Source organism: Ranitomeya imitator, chromosome 4, assembly GCF_032444005.1.
Source record: "Ranitomeya imitator isolate aRanImi1 chromosome 4, aRanImi1.pri, whole genome shotgun sequence".
Lineage (NCBI taxonomy): Eukaryota > Metazoa > Chordata > Amphibia > Anura > Dendrobatidae > Ranitomeya > Ranitomeya imitator.
The window spans coordinates 319,705,966-319,722,391 of record NC_091285.1 but is presented as its reverse complement, the minus strand read 5'-3'; the positions used below and the strand labels follow the sequence as shown (position 1 = coordinate 319,722,391).

At 40.8% G+C, this 16,426-nt stretch overlaps 1 protein-coding gene across 3 annotated transcripts in view; it reads left to right on the top strand.

Moving 5' to 3' along the window:
- Positions 1-14,421, top strand: part of FAM3C (FAM3 metabolism regulating signaling molecule C) — a 98,366-nt gene extending 83,945 nt beyond the window's left edge. For 2 of the 3 annotated variants that reach the window (XM_069764877.1, XM_069764878.1), the window contains 4 exons: positions 3,344-3,394; positions 5,711-5,795; positions 10,458-10,584; positions 11,381-14,421. In XM_069764877.1, coding sequence (XP_069620978.1) covers positions 3,344-3,394; positions 5,711-5,795; positions 10,458-10,584; positions 11,381-11,473 — 356 coding nt within the window. In that variant the 3' untranslated portion in view covers positions 11,474-14,421. The remainder of the gene's footprint in view (positions 1-3,343; positions 3,395-5,710; positions 5,796-10,457; positions 10,585-11,380) is intronic. The other variant, XM_069764876.1, reaches the window with a different exon arrangement.
- Positions 14,422-16,426: the final 2,005 nt, after the last annotated feature.

Below are 16,426 nucleotides of genomic sequence, written 5' to 3'. Positions count from 1 at the left end.
TGTTTTTGCTTTGTCCTATTTTGAGAGCTGAAGCTTTTGAATTTTTTTGCTGAATGAGTCATATTTGGGCTTGTTTTTTGTGGAACAGTTTGACGTTTTCAATATTACCATTATTTTTTTACATATGACTTTTTGATCACTTTTTACGTACATTTTCGTGAATCCATCTATCTATATAATCATCTAAGGGGTACTTCCGTCTGTTTGTCTGCAACGGAAATCCCGCGTCACTGATTGGTCATGGCCGGCTGCGACCAATCCGCAACAGGCATAGTCCGGCCGCGAATTGGCACCTCCCCACTCTCCTCCAGTCGGTGCCAGTGTGTTACCCCATCCTGGACCAACTTTTTACTATTGATGCTGCATAGGCAAAAAATATGTTAAAAATAATTTTAAAAAAAAGTGCTATTCTCACCTTCCGCCGTCCACCGATGTGCGCGATGCTGCCGCCAGCTTCCGTTCCCACTGATGCATTGCAAAATTACCCAGATGACTTAGCGGTCTCGCGAGACCGCTAAGTCATCTGGGTAATTTCGCAATGCATCACTGGGAATGGAAGCTGGCGGCAGCATCAGGACAGCTTCGGTGGACACCGGAGGGTATTTAACAATTTATTTTTTTTTTTAACAGGGACATGGTGCCCACACTGCTATATACTACGTGGGCTGTGTTATATACTGCATGGGCTGTGTTATATACTGCGTGGCCTGTGTTATATACTACGTGGGCTGTGTTATATACTACGTGGGCTGTGCTATATATTACGTGGGCTGTGTTATATACTGCCTGGCTGCTACATACTACGTGGGCAGTGTTATATACTGCGTGGGCTGTGTTATTTACTATGTGGCCTGTGTTGTATACTGTGTGGGCTGTGTTATATATTACATAGGCTGTGCTATATCTTACATAGGCTGTGCTATATATTACGTAGGCTGTGCTATATATTACGTGGGCTGTGCTATATATTACGTGGGCTGTGCTATATATTACGTGGGCTGTGCTACATATTACGTGGGCTGTGCTATATATTACGTGGGCTGTGTTATATACTACGTGCCTGCTATATACTAAGTGGCTGCTATATAATACGTGGCTGTCTGTTACGTTGGTTGTGCTATATACTGTGTGGCTGCTATATACTACATGGCTGTGTTATATACTACGTGGCTGTGCTATATACTATGTGGGCTGTGCTAAGTGCGACGTACATACATACATATTCTAGAATACCCGATGCATTAGAATCGGGCCACCATCTAGAATTATATAAAAGTGAGATTTTTGGCATTTTTTTAATTCTTTTTTTTTTTATGACAGTGTTCGTCTTACGGAATAAATAACGTGCCGGTTTTTATAGAGCATGTCATTCCAAATGCGGCAATACCAATTACGTGTACTTTTGTTCATTTATATTTTATCACAAACGCTGCGGGGTTTTTTTTTGTGGCGAAACGGCTTTTTGTGATTTGCGTTCGCCTTTTTTGGGAAGGTTTTTTTTTTATTTTTTCACTTAGTCCAACAGTGGGCCATGTATATTTTTTATTTTGATCACTGGTCTCTTACACTGGAGTTATCGTGTACTGCAGTGCATGAGACTGTCAGTGAGTCACTGACTCAGCTTGTGAGATCCAGCTTATTACTGGGTTTCACAGGCTCAGTCATACCCTGCTACTCCCCTGATGATTCCGGTAGGATGAAACGCGTCGGGAGACGCTGTCTTATGTCACGGCCTCACCATTACCTCCCTACATTGAGTGTACTCACTATGGCAGAGAAAACCGTCAGACTCTGGTGAGATCCACCCACAACAGTGGGTTATACATGTAGTGGTATTTGCCCGCAGCAGTGAGCGGGACCTGTCTGTGCAATTTTATATGTTTGCATTGATTTAAGGTGCATCCAGAGAGGATGTCGCTTCCACGCAAAAGGTATATGGATTGCACTGGCCACTGTTTGAACGCTCATTAGCATTGCATTGGGGGTACATAGTTCCGTTCTATATGTGGCTTAGTGCATTATTTATATTTTTCTTTGAGGCTTTGGTGACGTGCTGCTTGATTATTGACTGTTACTGTAACACGGGGCATTTTTGCATATAACAAGTAACGGGTGGTGGCGCCGCATGCGCCTTGTAGCAATATTTGCACATCAAAAAAAGGGGGTCTTTTAGGGCTATACTCTCGGTCTATTTTTGTGGTCTGCACTATCTATTATGTGGATATTGTCCCTAATGACGTTACATGGGACACCATATTATTGCAGCAATAACTTATTGAGAGGTATGCATTGATTAGGACATCCCAATTTTTTGTATTATGTGCTACTCTTGTTGGTCTCTATTTGATTATATTAGGACTAATAGTACAGTCAATTTTTTGTTGTGTCTACGTCTATTTGTCTTCCCCTTTCTGTGTCAGGTTAAGGGCACATTTATCACAGGTCCCTGGTTCTTTTTCTTTGTGGTTTTGCGTAATTTTTTATTTAGTATTTAATAAAAGCTAAGTTTTACAAAGTATCCAACCGCTATTGCTGTTTCACAGGCCACCATACCTTGGGGTCATCATGTGACCTCAGGGTACCATGGTAACCATCGCGGGGATACGATGGTTAGTAAAGGGTCTTGTGACCACCGTGCAAGCAATTAAATACAGTAGGGTCATTCTGTCATGTGGCGCCGCACAACGCTATTCCCATATTCCTCGGTGTCGGTAAAAAGTGGCGCTGAGGAATAAGGTCCCTTAATGACCGCCATTAAAAGGGATTAATTACTGTTTCTGCCTTTTCTATTGCTGCTTCTCAGCACTGACCAACCTTTGGTATATACAGAATAGGAAGTTTTAATGGGACAGAGGAGTAGTTGCTGTGTTATAACACTCAAATCAGCTCTGTTGTTCATGCAGGAAGCTGGATTTCCCTTGTACATGGAGCCTAGTATGGTAGCCCCAGTTACAGGGGAAATTTGCGATCTAAAAATGTGTTTAAATGATGACATGTCCACAGAGATATGTAGAACCTTAAGGGGGAAGGGTACACAATGTGTGATATAAATGAAAAATTATCTTAAGTAAGCAACTGCCAGTCAGAATCACTATTTCAAGCCCCTCCCCGATGTAAAAAAAATCCATTTGTCCGATATATAAAGATAAATTCTTTAGAAAGGTGAACATAATTTAGTTAACCCGTTTTTTAGATTTGTAAAAAAAATAAAAATAAATAAAATACGGTAAAATAAAAATGTGAAAAATACACATCTAATTTTTGCCTCTACAAATAATAATTGTATACTTTATACTCCTGACCTTTTACATACGGAAGCTCTTTAATATTTATATCTTTTTAGGGAAAACTGGAGAAGTAATTGAAACAAAGTATTATGACCTGTGGGGTGGAGGTAAGGTATTGGTTTTCTTCTATTAAAAAATAAAAAATGTGCATTTGTCAAAATCTTTAGAACCTACCTTCTTAGTAATCCATTAATATTGGCTTTGGAAAGGACCAAAAGGATCGTGATGTTCCTTCATAAATAGAAAGCACAATGCAGGTGTGGACAGGGCCCTGTGTGTAAGTGTGTATTATCTCTGAGTAATAGGATTGATGGAGATCTCATAACATGGTAAGGGGCTTTCCTTGTCTGATACATTGTTTATATATAGATAGATAGACAGACAGACAGACAGACAGACAGACAGACAGACAGACACACAGTTGGGCCAAAGGTATTGACACCCCTGCAAGTCTCTCAGATAATACTCAGTTTCTTCCTGAAAATTTTTGCAAACACAAATTATTTGGTATTATTATCTTCATTTAATTTGTCTTAAATGAAAAAACACAAAAAGAATTGTCCTAAAGCCAAATTGGATATAATTCCACACCAAACATAAGAAAGGGGGTGGACAAAAGTATTGGCACTGTTCCGTCACTTTGACAGTGTTCATCACCACTGCAGCCAATCGCTAAGTTCGGTGGCTAGTGTCCTCTGTGTGGGCAGAGCCTCCGAGTCCTTTGGCTGCAGCAGTAATGTGAGCTGTCCACATGACATCACCGCTGTTGCCAAAACACTGAGACCGCAGCAGCAGCGGCAGAGAGCCAACCCTGGACCTGGTGAAGGACGAGTACTTGCTGTTGGCTTTGTTGTGTAAATAAATGTGTTTAGGGTCTCCTTTTCTTAAAGTGGAAAACCCCTTTAAATGTATTTGCTCTAGAAGTCAATGTTATCTATTACTAAGACACCGTTTGTGATTCTACTTCAAATGGTAAAGCAGAATATAAAAGTTTAAAACAGATCCATCACCAAATTTCTCTGGACAACCAGATTACGTATCACTGTAAATACTTTAGACCTGATGAGGCTGGTGTACTTAAAAAATTCAGAATGATGAATGATCCTCAAAGTTAAAACAAAAAGTTTAGCTAAAGATCGACTCAAAATGCTCATTTTTAATATTCTGGCTGTATAATCTTCTTTAAAGGGAACCTGTCACCTCCAAAATGGAAGATGAGCTAAGCCCACCAGCATCAGGGGCTTATCTACAGCATTCTGTAATGCTGTAGATAAGTCCCTGATATATTCTGTAAGATGAGAAAAACAGGTTAGATTATACTCACCCAGGGGCGGTCCCAATTCTGTTCGGGTCCGATGTGAGTCGCGGTCCGGTCCGGGGCCTCCCATCTTCTTACGATGATGTCCTCTTCTTGTCTTCACGCTCCGGCGCAGGAGTACTTTGTCTGCCCTGTTGAGGGCAGAGCAAAGTACTGCAGTGCGCAGGGGCTGGGCCTCTCTGACCTTTCCTGGCTTCATCAGGTCTATGAGGTATTTAATAAAATAAGTAGTGTGTTGTGAAACTCGTGACAGATCCGCTTTATGGAACTGCTATAGAACAAAGGTTCTTCATATGCAATGAAACCATTTTGTGGCTGTTTTCCCACTTTGAGCACAGTGTCAGGTGTCGCTTATTCTCCTAGTGTATGCTACGTGGTCTATGTTTTAGCACTACTCCATACAGAAGAGAAAAGGTTAACCAACCGGTGGCCTATGGATATGTGTGATAAGTGTTGTGAGCCGATACGGCAGATGCGCACTCTAGAATGGTGCATGAGAGCACTCTGACATGGAGATGTGCCTTTACTGTTCAGTCCGTAAGGATCCTGTTTGTATCTGGTATACTTTGCATCCCAAAAAACAGTGATAATGCATCGCCCCAATTTGTGCCTCCGGTGCTCTGGTCCATCCTGCTGTTATGAAGGGTGCAGATGCGGAACACAAGCTTCTGTGTTCTAAATATTGGTATTGAAGGGGTTTTCCAGACTGAGGAGAACAGTCTGCCGTTGCTGTGTTGAGTGCGTACTGCTGAATCCTGACCTTGTGCAATGTGTACCCCTGTACTCTCCATACAAGGCGCGTAATGTGACTGTCTCTTATGGAGCTTACATGCTTGCAGACCAGTGCTGACAAGATTGTGGTCTGCTTTGCTCAATACGACAGCGAGAGACATGGAGGAGAGTCTAGTCGGCACCGCTGGGCGAATCTCACAGGGCCTCCTGCTCACACGGGGAATGCAGGGGAGCCATGACACGGCACACGGTCCCCATCTGTCATTCTTCAGCCCTGAAGATCCCTATAACTTTATCAATCCCCTCTGACAGAAACCTTTTTACTAACGACTCCTCATTTCCATCATTGATTTCTGTATTCTCCAATTTCTAGATGTCGCCCCCTTTATTGAATTCCTGAAGAAGATTCCAGATGGAACAATAGTTTGTATGGCGACCTATGATGACGGAGCAACAAAGTAAGTGTGAAACCTAAGGGGGTAATCCAGTTAAAATGTAACTTTGCCCATGGGATGAGATATGTAAAACAATGCAAATTCTGTCCTACCTACCTACCTGCACCCTCCTGGATCCAGCGTAGGCCGCTGCGTGATATGTGACAACCATAAGAGAACCATAGCCGAAATATGGTTGAAACGTATGTTCAAATAGCGGGACAAAACAAAATGTGTCATTAAAAATGCCTTTATTGCCAAAGTGGTTTCCACTTCTGGCCATATTGACCCCTGTAAGATATTATAGACATAATGTATACATCTACCTAGAATCGATTAGTTTTATCCTTCTACATATTTGTCTGCTCCATGATATGTGCAGATATAGGAAGCTGTGATGTCACTGTTCCATTAACTACAGGAAAGCTGCGTGTGTGTATTTATATGTGCGTGTGTGTGTATTTGTATATATATTCAGTGTGTGTGTATAAATATATATATATATATATATATATATATAAAATGTGTGTCTGTATATGTGCATATATGTGTATGTATATGTGCATGCGTGTATGTATATGTGTATGTATATGTGTATGTGTGTGTATTTGTTATTTGTGCATATACGTGCGTATGTATATGTGCATATGTTTGTGTATATATGTGTGTGTGCGCGCATGCATATGTGTGTGTTTGTATGCATTTGTGCATATTTGTGTATGTATATGTGTTTGTATGTATATGTGCATATATGTGTGTGTGTATGTATATGTGCATATGTGTGTATGTATATGTGCATATATATGTGTGTATGTATATGTCTGTGTGTGTGTGTATGTATATGTGCATATATGTGTGTATGTATGTATGTATGTATGTGGAATATATTTATAATGTATATGTGTGTGTATATATAATATACACAATATTGTACAAAAGTTGCTGTGGGAAAAAATCTGCAAAGTAAGAGTGCTTTGAGAAACCAGAATGTTAATAGTTTACATTTTGTTATTAAATAAAAATAAAGGGAATGAGCAAATCTGAATACATTGATAGGACACTGGTGATAGAAAATCATGGCAGTGTCGACAAAAAGGTGCCCGAAATGCAAGACCCTACAGTACAGAGTTTTAGATGTTAGAGCAATACTGCATAGTTTGAGATGGCAAGTTTTATTTTAAAGTGTTAAATAGAGATCAAATGTGGAGAATAAGAAATTCAACATCAAACCGTATCATTAGCAAATTACAGTGCAATAGTAATGAATAAGCAGCAGATGGCAGTACAACCCTATCAAACCTTAGAAAGTGAGATTATACATATAAGAGGATATACAATCCTCAACACTGAAATTGCAGAGCACAAGAGCGATAGACATGTTAATCATATGCAAATGATTAAAACAACATTTTCAAAACCTCTTTATTCGGTATGAGCACCGTGTGTAGAAATACACGCACTTACACACCTTGGCATCAGTGAGGTTATTATTGGTCTGAGGAGTGTTCTCAATTCTAACTGCCCTTTGGAAAAAATATAATGAAAATCCTCTGCTGGCAGCTCCTTTTATAATTGCTAACCAATGAGGTCCCATGTGTGCTCAATAGGGGACAAACCTGGAGACACCGCAGGCCGTGGTAGCACATTTAGGTCACGCCGCTGCTCACATTTGCCTGAGCACCATGCGGTTTGATGTTATCGTGTTGAAAAACAATTGCTGGGACACTTTGCAGAAATGGCTGTAGTAGTGGTTCCTCCATCAAATCAATGTAATGCTGAGCTATTAGTGTACCTAGAATGAAGAGTAATACGGTCTGGCTACCATAAAATGTGTTACCCCGTCCCATAATCCCAGGAGTAGGACCGATGAGGCACTCTCTCATGAAGGCCTCTGCGTCCACGTGGCCTCATCAAAGAAGAAAGCGGCACAAATAAGCAGAAGGCATTTTCTCCACACTGGGCGGCAAGGCAGACGTCCAGCTACAGGTGTTCCTGTGACAGGAAGTGGTGGCTGCCATCGTTCTCATTCTTCCCGTCTACATAGAATCTTATCAGTAGCAGCCGCCATCTCCTACCTCAGTAATAGGATAGTCGGTCTTCACTGAATGCAGATTTTACCTCATGAATTATTTTTTGATAGTGACTGACCAGTCCAGGAGGAGAAAGAAGCAGATCTCTCTAATAAGATATATTACAAAGTTACTTATTTTTATATGCACAATGGATTTATGAAATAAAAATTAAAACGACGGTTACCCTGTAAGATTGGGACAACTTAAACACGAAACCTATGTTGAGGCGCTTGTTCCTTCCCCATATCTTTGATATAATATTTTTAAACACTTTTGTCAATACAGATGATATTTTTAAAAGAAAATTTGGGTATATTTGTATCTTCTTGCTGTCTTGCTTGGAATGGTAATAAAATAATACCCCTTCATCATTCATAATCAGGCACTAATCTGCAGCTTTTTTGTAACACGGCTTCTCCATTCTCATATATGGGCATATGGGGGAGGATAATAGCAAAGAAACTTGGGCCCTGATTCATCATCTATGGGTTTTTTGCGTTTGCTTGTCTTCGCTTTCCTTTTTTGTCTTGTCATTAGCTAACGGTTTTTGCTCAAATTCTTCAGAATGGTGCACACGATTATTGAATTGGTAACCAAGTAAAACTTTTTTTTTTTTTTTTTTTTAGACTTTTTAGGGCAAAAAGTCACACATCTTGCAAAATGTAACAGAAATTGCTCAAAAATACTCCTGGGTAGACTGATATATAGTCGCACCAAATTTTACGACTTTCTGGATGTAATGGTGCTCTGGGGGATCATAGAGAGTATAACCCATCCCTGACTTTGTCCCTGCCTTGTTTGGAGATCTCCTTGGTCTTCACGGTGTTTGGTTACTGGGGCCTCTTGCTTATTGGTGTTGCAGCCTCTGTGGCTTTCAGAAAAGTTGTGTATATACTGACAGCCCACGTGACGCTTCCTTTCACTAAGCACGTGACTTGTGAAGGTACGGTAATTGTTTTGCACCAGAAATTTTTAGGGCCTTCATAACAAAAGGGGTGAATACATATGCCCATGCCAATTTTTAGTTATTTGATCCCATACATTTAATCTATGCCTATATTTTTCTCACTTCACTTCACCAACTTAGACTATTTAGTGCTGATACATTACACACCAGTCAGATTACAAAAATATTACAACCTGTGTTTAAATATAGCAAAATAGGCAAAAAGCTAAGCGGGTGAATACTTTCCCAAGCCACTGTATGTAACAGTATAGGGGACAACTTAGTTACACATGGGCGGTAGATAATTTTGTTCCAGAATTGAGTGTCATTCAGGACTTGTGTAGTCAGAATTTGTATATAAATATGTATAATATATTCCATCATCGCTTCATATGGGACAGGATCACATCACACTATCTTATACCTACGTCAGTAACATCGCTCCTAGTTGGAGAGTAAATCTTTTTTTTTTTTCCGGCTGTCTGAAGAGGGTGACCTTGTGATCATCTTCCATGATAAATCTTCCTCAGATGCACACTAATGGCCTAGAGATGTATCGTAGGCCCATAAGCTGCAGGCACCGAAGCCCTTGGCACCTCGGTTCTAAATTATTCTTTCATCTCTGTCCAATTCTGCTTGGTACTTGAAGACAGATTGAAGTTTTTCTCATCACCTCTCAGAACAGTGTAATTTCTAGCCCTTTTTCTGGCACAGATGCACATTACTTGGGTATTTATGACTTCTGAGCGGTTTCCATAATCATTTTTCATTACCCCTTCATGGGACTGTTAATGTAGGTCATGTGGAGGCAACTTGTATGCTCTAGAAAAGTGTCAGATTCCTTCCCTTCACCTCTGCTGTTGTTTTAATTTTCTGTAGCAACTTGGGTTTTTTGTTACGGGGACATTTGAAATAAAAAAATTATACATTTATGGGAATTCTGTTTTTTTTTTTTTTTGTTTTGTTTTTTTAGTCATTGTATAAAAAGTGTTATTGTGAACAGTGGCAGAATCATAGCCCTCTAATATGCTTTAGTTTCTTTGGAACAATCTCATTATAACAGAACAGAGTAGCTGCTGAAGGTTTGTTTTATTCTTCTGCACTTTTTTTTACCTCAGAATATAGTATACTCAATGAAAGAACATGACTACATTTAATTTATAGATTAAAAAGTAAAAAAAAAAAAAGCAAAACGAACTTTAATTCCGCTTTATCACTTGTGACGTCCTGAAAAGTCCAATACATAGCTCATTTTATAGTGGCTGGACCTGGCACCACTCCAGAGCTGGTGTGGTGGTACTAACGTAAGATCTCTGACCCTGATATTATACTCTCCTCCTGCCATCTACAGCTCTTCCCTATACCGCGCCGGTCCCACGCCACCATCTTGTGATTACAACGTCTGGCTGGCCAGCGTAATGGTCTCCAGCACTCAATGCAAGTCTATGGCAGTGTCCTTCTGGCTCTCATAGACAAACATTGCTGGAGCAAGCCAGAAGTCACTTTTCAAATAACGGAGTGGTAGTTGGTAAGTATAAAACTAAGGGCAGCGACCTTACATTAGTAGCACCACTCCAGTGCTGCAAAAAAAACTGCAGGAGTGGGGCTTGAATATCATATATGGTACTTTATCTTTACTTATTCAGTCATATGTGTAACAAATTACAGATTGAATGACGAAGCACGGAAACTTATTTCGGAACTTGGCAGTACAGTTATCAACTCTCTGAGCTTCAGGGACAACTGGGTCTTTGCTGGTGGAAAAGGTATAAAAACGAAAAGTCCATTTGAGCAGGTAAGTACGCATTCGCACTGACAAAAATCAGAAACCAAAACCTGCATAAAGCATCATAATACTGTAAAGGGTAAAACAAACAAACCAAAATCCCAAGAAATCCTATTTTTTATTTTAATGATCATTTTCCAAAAACAATTATATAATTGTTTTAAATATTGTTTGTTCAGTGCCCTTAGGGAACTTTTGATTATGAGGGATAATAAATTGCAATACTTCTGTATTGTCGGCGATCTTCTTTTTTACCACCTATTTGTACAATGTTTTTGCAGTGGGCAAAAACTCATGTCAGCTCGAGGCTAACGCACGTTCCATTCACATGTTGCTTAATTGGTTCAAAATCATGACGCAGGACGTTAACACACTTTATTTTCCTTAGGCTTAGCCTTAACAGACTTTTCCAGTTTTAAAAACATAGTCCCAAAACTTTTCAGTCCATGTAAAGTAACAAACGCAGCAGGTAATCCTCTTCCCGTGGGATCCTGTACGCCGCCATTGCTTGTAATGGTGAACACATCGCTAGCGCACGCCCACATTGGGCGTGCGCTAGCGATGTGCTGTCATTTGAGTGACGGACCTCGAACGCTGCTTGCGGGCATCTGCGCTAGCGGGATCGGCAAACACGATCCCTTTTGGAACATTGCATTAGCGCACTCCGTAGCGCTATGCGCTAAACGGACTGCCCTAACGCAATGTGAACCTATATTTTTAGAAATGGTACCCCTGTTTTAAATATTATAATCTAATTTTTTTTTTTTTTTGTAATTTTAAATGTAAATTTTTTTTTTGTCTTCAGCACATAAAGAACAATAAGGATACAAACAAATATGAAGGTTGGCCCGAAGTGGTGGAAATGGAAGGATGCATTCCTCAGAAGCAGAATGACTGAATAGATTAGGCCACAACTTTACTATGGACTTGGATAGGAATGCCTTTTTTTTAACAGCCAGCAAAGTAAAAAAAAATACTGAACAATTCCATTCATCATTGTTGACGTCAGCATGATCCTTTAAGAAATTTATTTATTGCTTATACAAACAGCAGATTAATGGAAGATATAATGAATATCAATCATGGACTCCATGTTGGGACTGCGAGGTGGTGGGTCCCTGAGAGCACCTACTGGAATAAGATGCGAAGATCTGTCCTGTTTCTGGCCTTTTTCTTCAACGAAATAGCTTTTTTTTTCCATTGGACTTTCTTTATTCCACCAAAGATTTTTCAGGATTATTTTGGCTGTACATCTGTAGACTGCGTTTTATAAAAACTGGGATAATGTTTTGCACCATTGTTGTCGAATACAGTGTAGTCTGCATTGTCATTTTTCTATTAGAATTTTAAGAAATGTATGTATGTTTGTTTCCATTTTTTTTGTCTATAGAGGACCTATTTACTAATGACATTTCTATAAAAAAAAAACAAACAAAAGCTTTTTGGATTTTCAGGACCATTTTCCAGTACATAAGCCGCAATCTTTTCCTACTGTGTAATATCAAAGCATTGATATTGGAGCTTTACTTTTCGTCTCATGTGAGAGTGGTTTTGTATGCGCAGGATTTTACGGTCATTAATTTTCCATCGTATTGATTGTCATCAGCTAATTCTGGAACTTTAGCAAATGTCATACGTGTTTGTCAGTGGTAAAGTTCAATGTTAATGTGCAAGTCTAAAGGTTTCATATTTTTAGAATAAAGACACATTCCAGGGTGTACCAATACATTTGTTATGTAGTAATAATCTCTGAGTAGTGGGAATCTACTCCAGCATGCAGTATGAAATTCACTGTCGATGTGACCACACCTTATAAACCTTCATGACAAGGAGTAGCAAATTACCATGGACCTAGTACACCACTATATGTTGTTACTGTTGTATATACAATACGCACACACCAGCCATAACATTAATCCTACCCTTCTAATATTGTGAAGGTCACCCTTGTGCCTGCTCTGACTTATCGAGGCCTGAACGTCACAAGACCTCTGAAAGAGTCCCGTGGTATCTGGCACCAGGGTGTTTGCAGCACATCCTTTATGTCCTGTAAGTTGCCAGATTTGACCCATTGTTTTTCCCGCACATCCAACGGATCAGTAATTCAGACTAGGTTCTGAGAAACTGTAGATGAAAGCAATACTTTGAACTCTGTTATGGTCTTTTTTTTAATATTCTTGAACAATATGTGAAGAGTGGCAGGGGACACTATCCTAATATAAAGAAGCATCCGATGTTGGCTTTTACCATTACCATGGACGAATATGTTTGGTCTACAGCAATGTTATTCAAAGGAACATCCACCTTGATTGCGAACACCCAAGGTTTCCCAAATTGCCCAGAGCCTTACACGATCTCCACTTGCCTTCTTTCAACAGTCCAGCCTGGCGCCATTACTTCCCCGGGAAATTAAACCACACCCAACTGCACACGTGATGTAAAAGAAAACAATCCATCTAGGACACCATCTTCTGATATTCTATGGCCAATTCTGATGACCACACAACCATTGTAGGCACTTTCATTGGCAATGTAGCTCATACCCTGCAAGCTGCATCACTCAGTATGTTCTTACACCTTTCTATGGCTGTCATTAATTTTTTCAGCAATTTAAGCCGATCTCACAGAAAAGCTGCTATAGTACAAATAGCCTAGCCTTTGCCCACCACACATGTATCAGTCAGTCTTGGGCACTCATAACCTTGTCACTGTTTGCCTTACTAGGACCATTTCTGGTAGGTACTAACCACTGCATACTAGGTACCAACCAAAAGATCTGCTGTGTTTTGTTGTTGTTTTTAGAAGTGCTGACCCTCTTTCACACGTATAATGGCAACAAGGTTATTGCTGATCTGTGTGTGTGTGCAACATCTTTTATTTTTCTTTTGTTTAGACTCTTGAAAGCAGGTCACTGATTTACAGCATTATTGGGAGTTGTCTAGAGAATAGGTGATAATTTACAGTTTACAAATGATCATACTGCTGGGACTCCCACTGATTGCCACCTATAGCTCTGTTAGAAAGGTATGGCGGTGACGGCGGGCGTACTGGACTGCCACACCATTCATTTTCTGTTCACTGTCGAGCACTTTTTTTCTGGCAGTCCACAAATAGAATAAATGAAGCTGCAGTCGAGTATGTGCATTGTCGCTCCATTTTAACAGTGATAAAAGTGCCCTGTGCTGCCAATCGGTGGGGGTCGAATTTTCAAATATTTACAGATTTATACGTTATTACTAGTGATGAGTGAGCATACTCGTTGCTTGGGTTTTCCCGAGCACGCTCAGGTGGTCTCTGAGTATTTGTGACTGCTCGGAGATTTAGTTTTTGTTGACTCAGCTGAATGATTTACAGCTACTACCCAGCCTGAGTACATTTGGGGGTTGCCTGGTTGCCAGGGAATCCCCACATGTATTCAAGCTGTCTAGTAGCTGCAAATCATGCAGCTGCAGCGACAAAAACGAAATCTCCGAGCACTCACAAATACTCGGAGACCACCTGAGCGTGCTTGGGAAAACCCAAGCAACGAGTATGCTCGCTCATCACTAGTTATTACCTAAGTTATAACTTCTTTAAACTAGACAACCCCTTTAGTAATCATATTTTGCTTCATGTATGAAACCACTCACTAACGATATCTGAGACTAGGATAGTATAGATACATGAGAAAAAATCCTGACAGAGGTCAATATATTTTTATTTTTACTTAAATTATTAAATTTACATTTTTACATTCAAAAGCTTGATGAAAAGCAATACTGCTTGCTTTGTGCATATTCACATATAATTCTGTTTTTTTAACTGACTGCAATATTAGAAAATATTTTAATAAACTAAAGTAATTGACTTTGTTGTACTTTTTTGTTGTTTTATTTGTTTAGCCCATAGGTATCCCATTCCTTGCATAGGAATTCTCCTGCTGATAAGCCATCACCTTTTCTAGTCACAGTTTCCACTAGTAGAAGTATTATAATGCAAAGGTAATCAAGAGATAAGCTAAAAGTCAATAGTTTTCTTTATCCCTATCAAGACATTTGATATATGTTTACATCATGGTCGGGAAGGAGTTCCCACAAAGTGACATAAATTTACGTCCTGGCTGTCATGTGGGCACAGGAGCGGTTCCTGCATGATCGCCGCCGGGGTCTTAGCCTTAAGTGATAGTCAAGCCCTGTCAGTCACAGCCAGGAGCAGTGCCCACACCGCCCGTGCCATTTAACCCCTTAAATGCGGCAATCAATAGTGATCACATTATTTAGAAGGCTGGGAGAAAGCCTATCGGTCTGTGATCCAGTGGTGCCCGTCTTTTTAGGCGTACATAAAAGCACGATAGGCCACAGTTTTGTGCACTTCTGAAAAGAACACCGCTGAACAGAGGCCAGATAGAGTCTAGAGTAACACTGCTGCCTCATTATAGTGAATGATCCCTCGGTTGGTTGATCTGAATCATGTCACTCAGAGATTTACATGGAAACCCTGATGTAAGTGCTCAGCGTAGGGCGCAAGATAAATGTGATCAAAATATTATCTCACATGTAACTCACTCCACTAAAAAAGAAAGCCCACTCAGGTCCGTCATCTGTCAATACAATGTGGGGCTTCCACGTTACTGGTTGTACAAAGGATCTGGAAAAGTGCTATTGCTCCTCGCCCCCAAAAGAAATTGAGCAAATTTTTTGCTCCCAAATCCAAATCCCTCTTTCCCTTCTGATTCCCACAGTGTACATAAGTTTTGCATTTCTGTAGAGATGAGAGCCTGCTTATGGTAATTTATGGGTGCATGACTCCAGAAGCACAAGCTTGGCATAATGTACTAGGCACTGTAATGACAGAATTTCACTTTTCAAAGTCCAAAACTGCTTGTTAATGTAAAAGGCCCTTGGAGTCAAAATCGTCACTACACCTGTAGATGAGTGCCAGAAGAGCAGAATTCTCCTTCAGGTGACCATATTTTGGAAATTACATTTCTCTGGGAATTTAAAGGCTTTGCATATAGAGTCTGCAAACTATTCTACAATAATTTGTTCTCCAAGAATCAGCGCTCCTTCCCTCTCGAGTCTCACCGTGTGGCTAAGCAGTACTGCACATACACATATGTGGTATTTGCACGGTCAGCAGATATTGTGTGACAAATTTTGGTGGAATTTTTACTAATTTCCCTGTGGGAAAATGTAAATTTTGGGCCTAAAACACATTTTTTTTGTAGTAAAAATGTAATTATTTTTCTCGGTCTCCCATGACAGCACTACGGAGAGAGGGGATCCGCCCTTCAGGGACAGGAAACCTACAGATAAAAGGGCGGTACCTCTCCCTCGCATCAGTTGGTTTCCTGTCCCTGAACAGGGAACCTCTTTCCGGTGGTACCTGTATGAAGACCGATAGACCGGGACCGGGCGGTCGAGTACTGGCAGCGAGGAGGCTCCTGCCGCGGCTTGTCCGGCTCCCGAAGCCGCCACCGCTGGAACCGAGGGGTTCTTCAGGGTGAGCGGAGGGAGAACGCCGCCGATTCTGAGAGAGGAAGGGGTGCTGGATCACCCGGAGCTTCTGTGCCGACAAGCGCACGCTCCGGGTGTACTAAGATGGCCGCCGCTCCGGAAATGCGGCAGGACTTCCGGGTCATCGCCGCGCGCATGCGCAGTAGCTTCTCTTCTCCCTGGACGTGACGCAGGACCGGAAGTGCGGGGGAACGCCGGAGGTGGCGCCAAATACAAATAGGGAGATGGTGCACGCACAGTTGTCGCACCATCTCCCTGTAAATCATGGAGGACAGCGATCCACAGGAGCTGCAGCCTAGGCAGCAGCACCACAAGAAGACAGACCCTAAGAGCGCCAGAAGTGGGTCTAGCAGCCG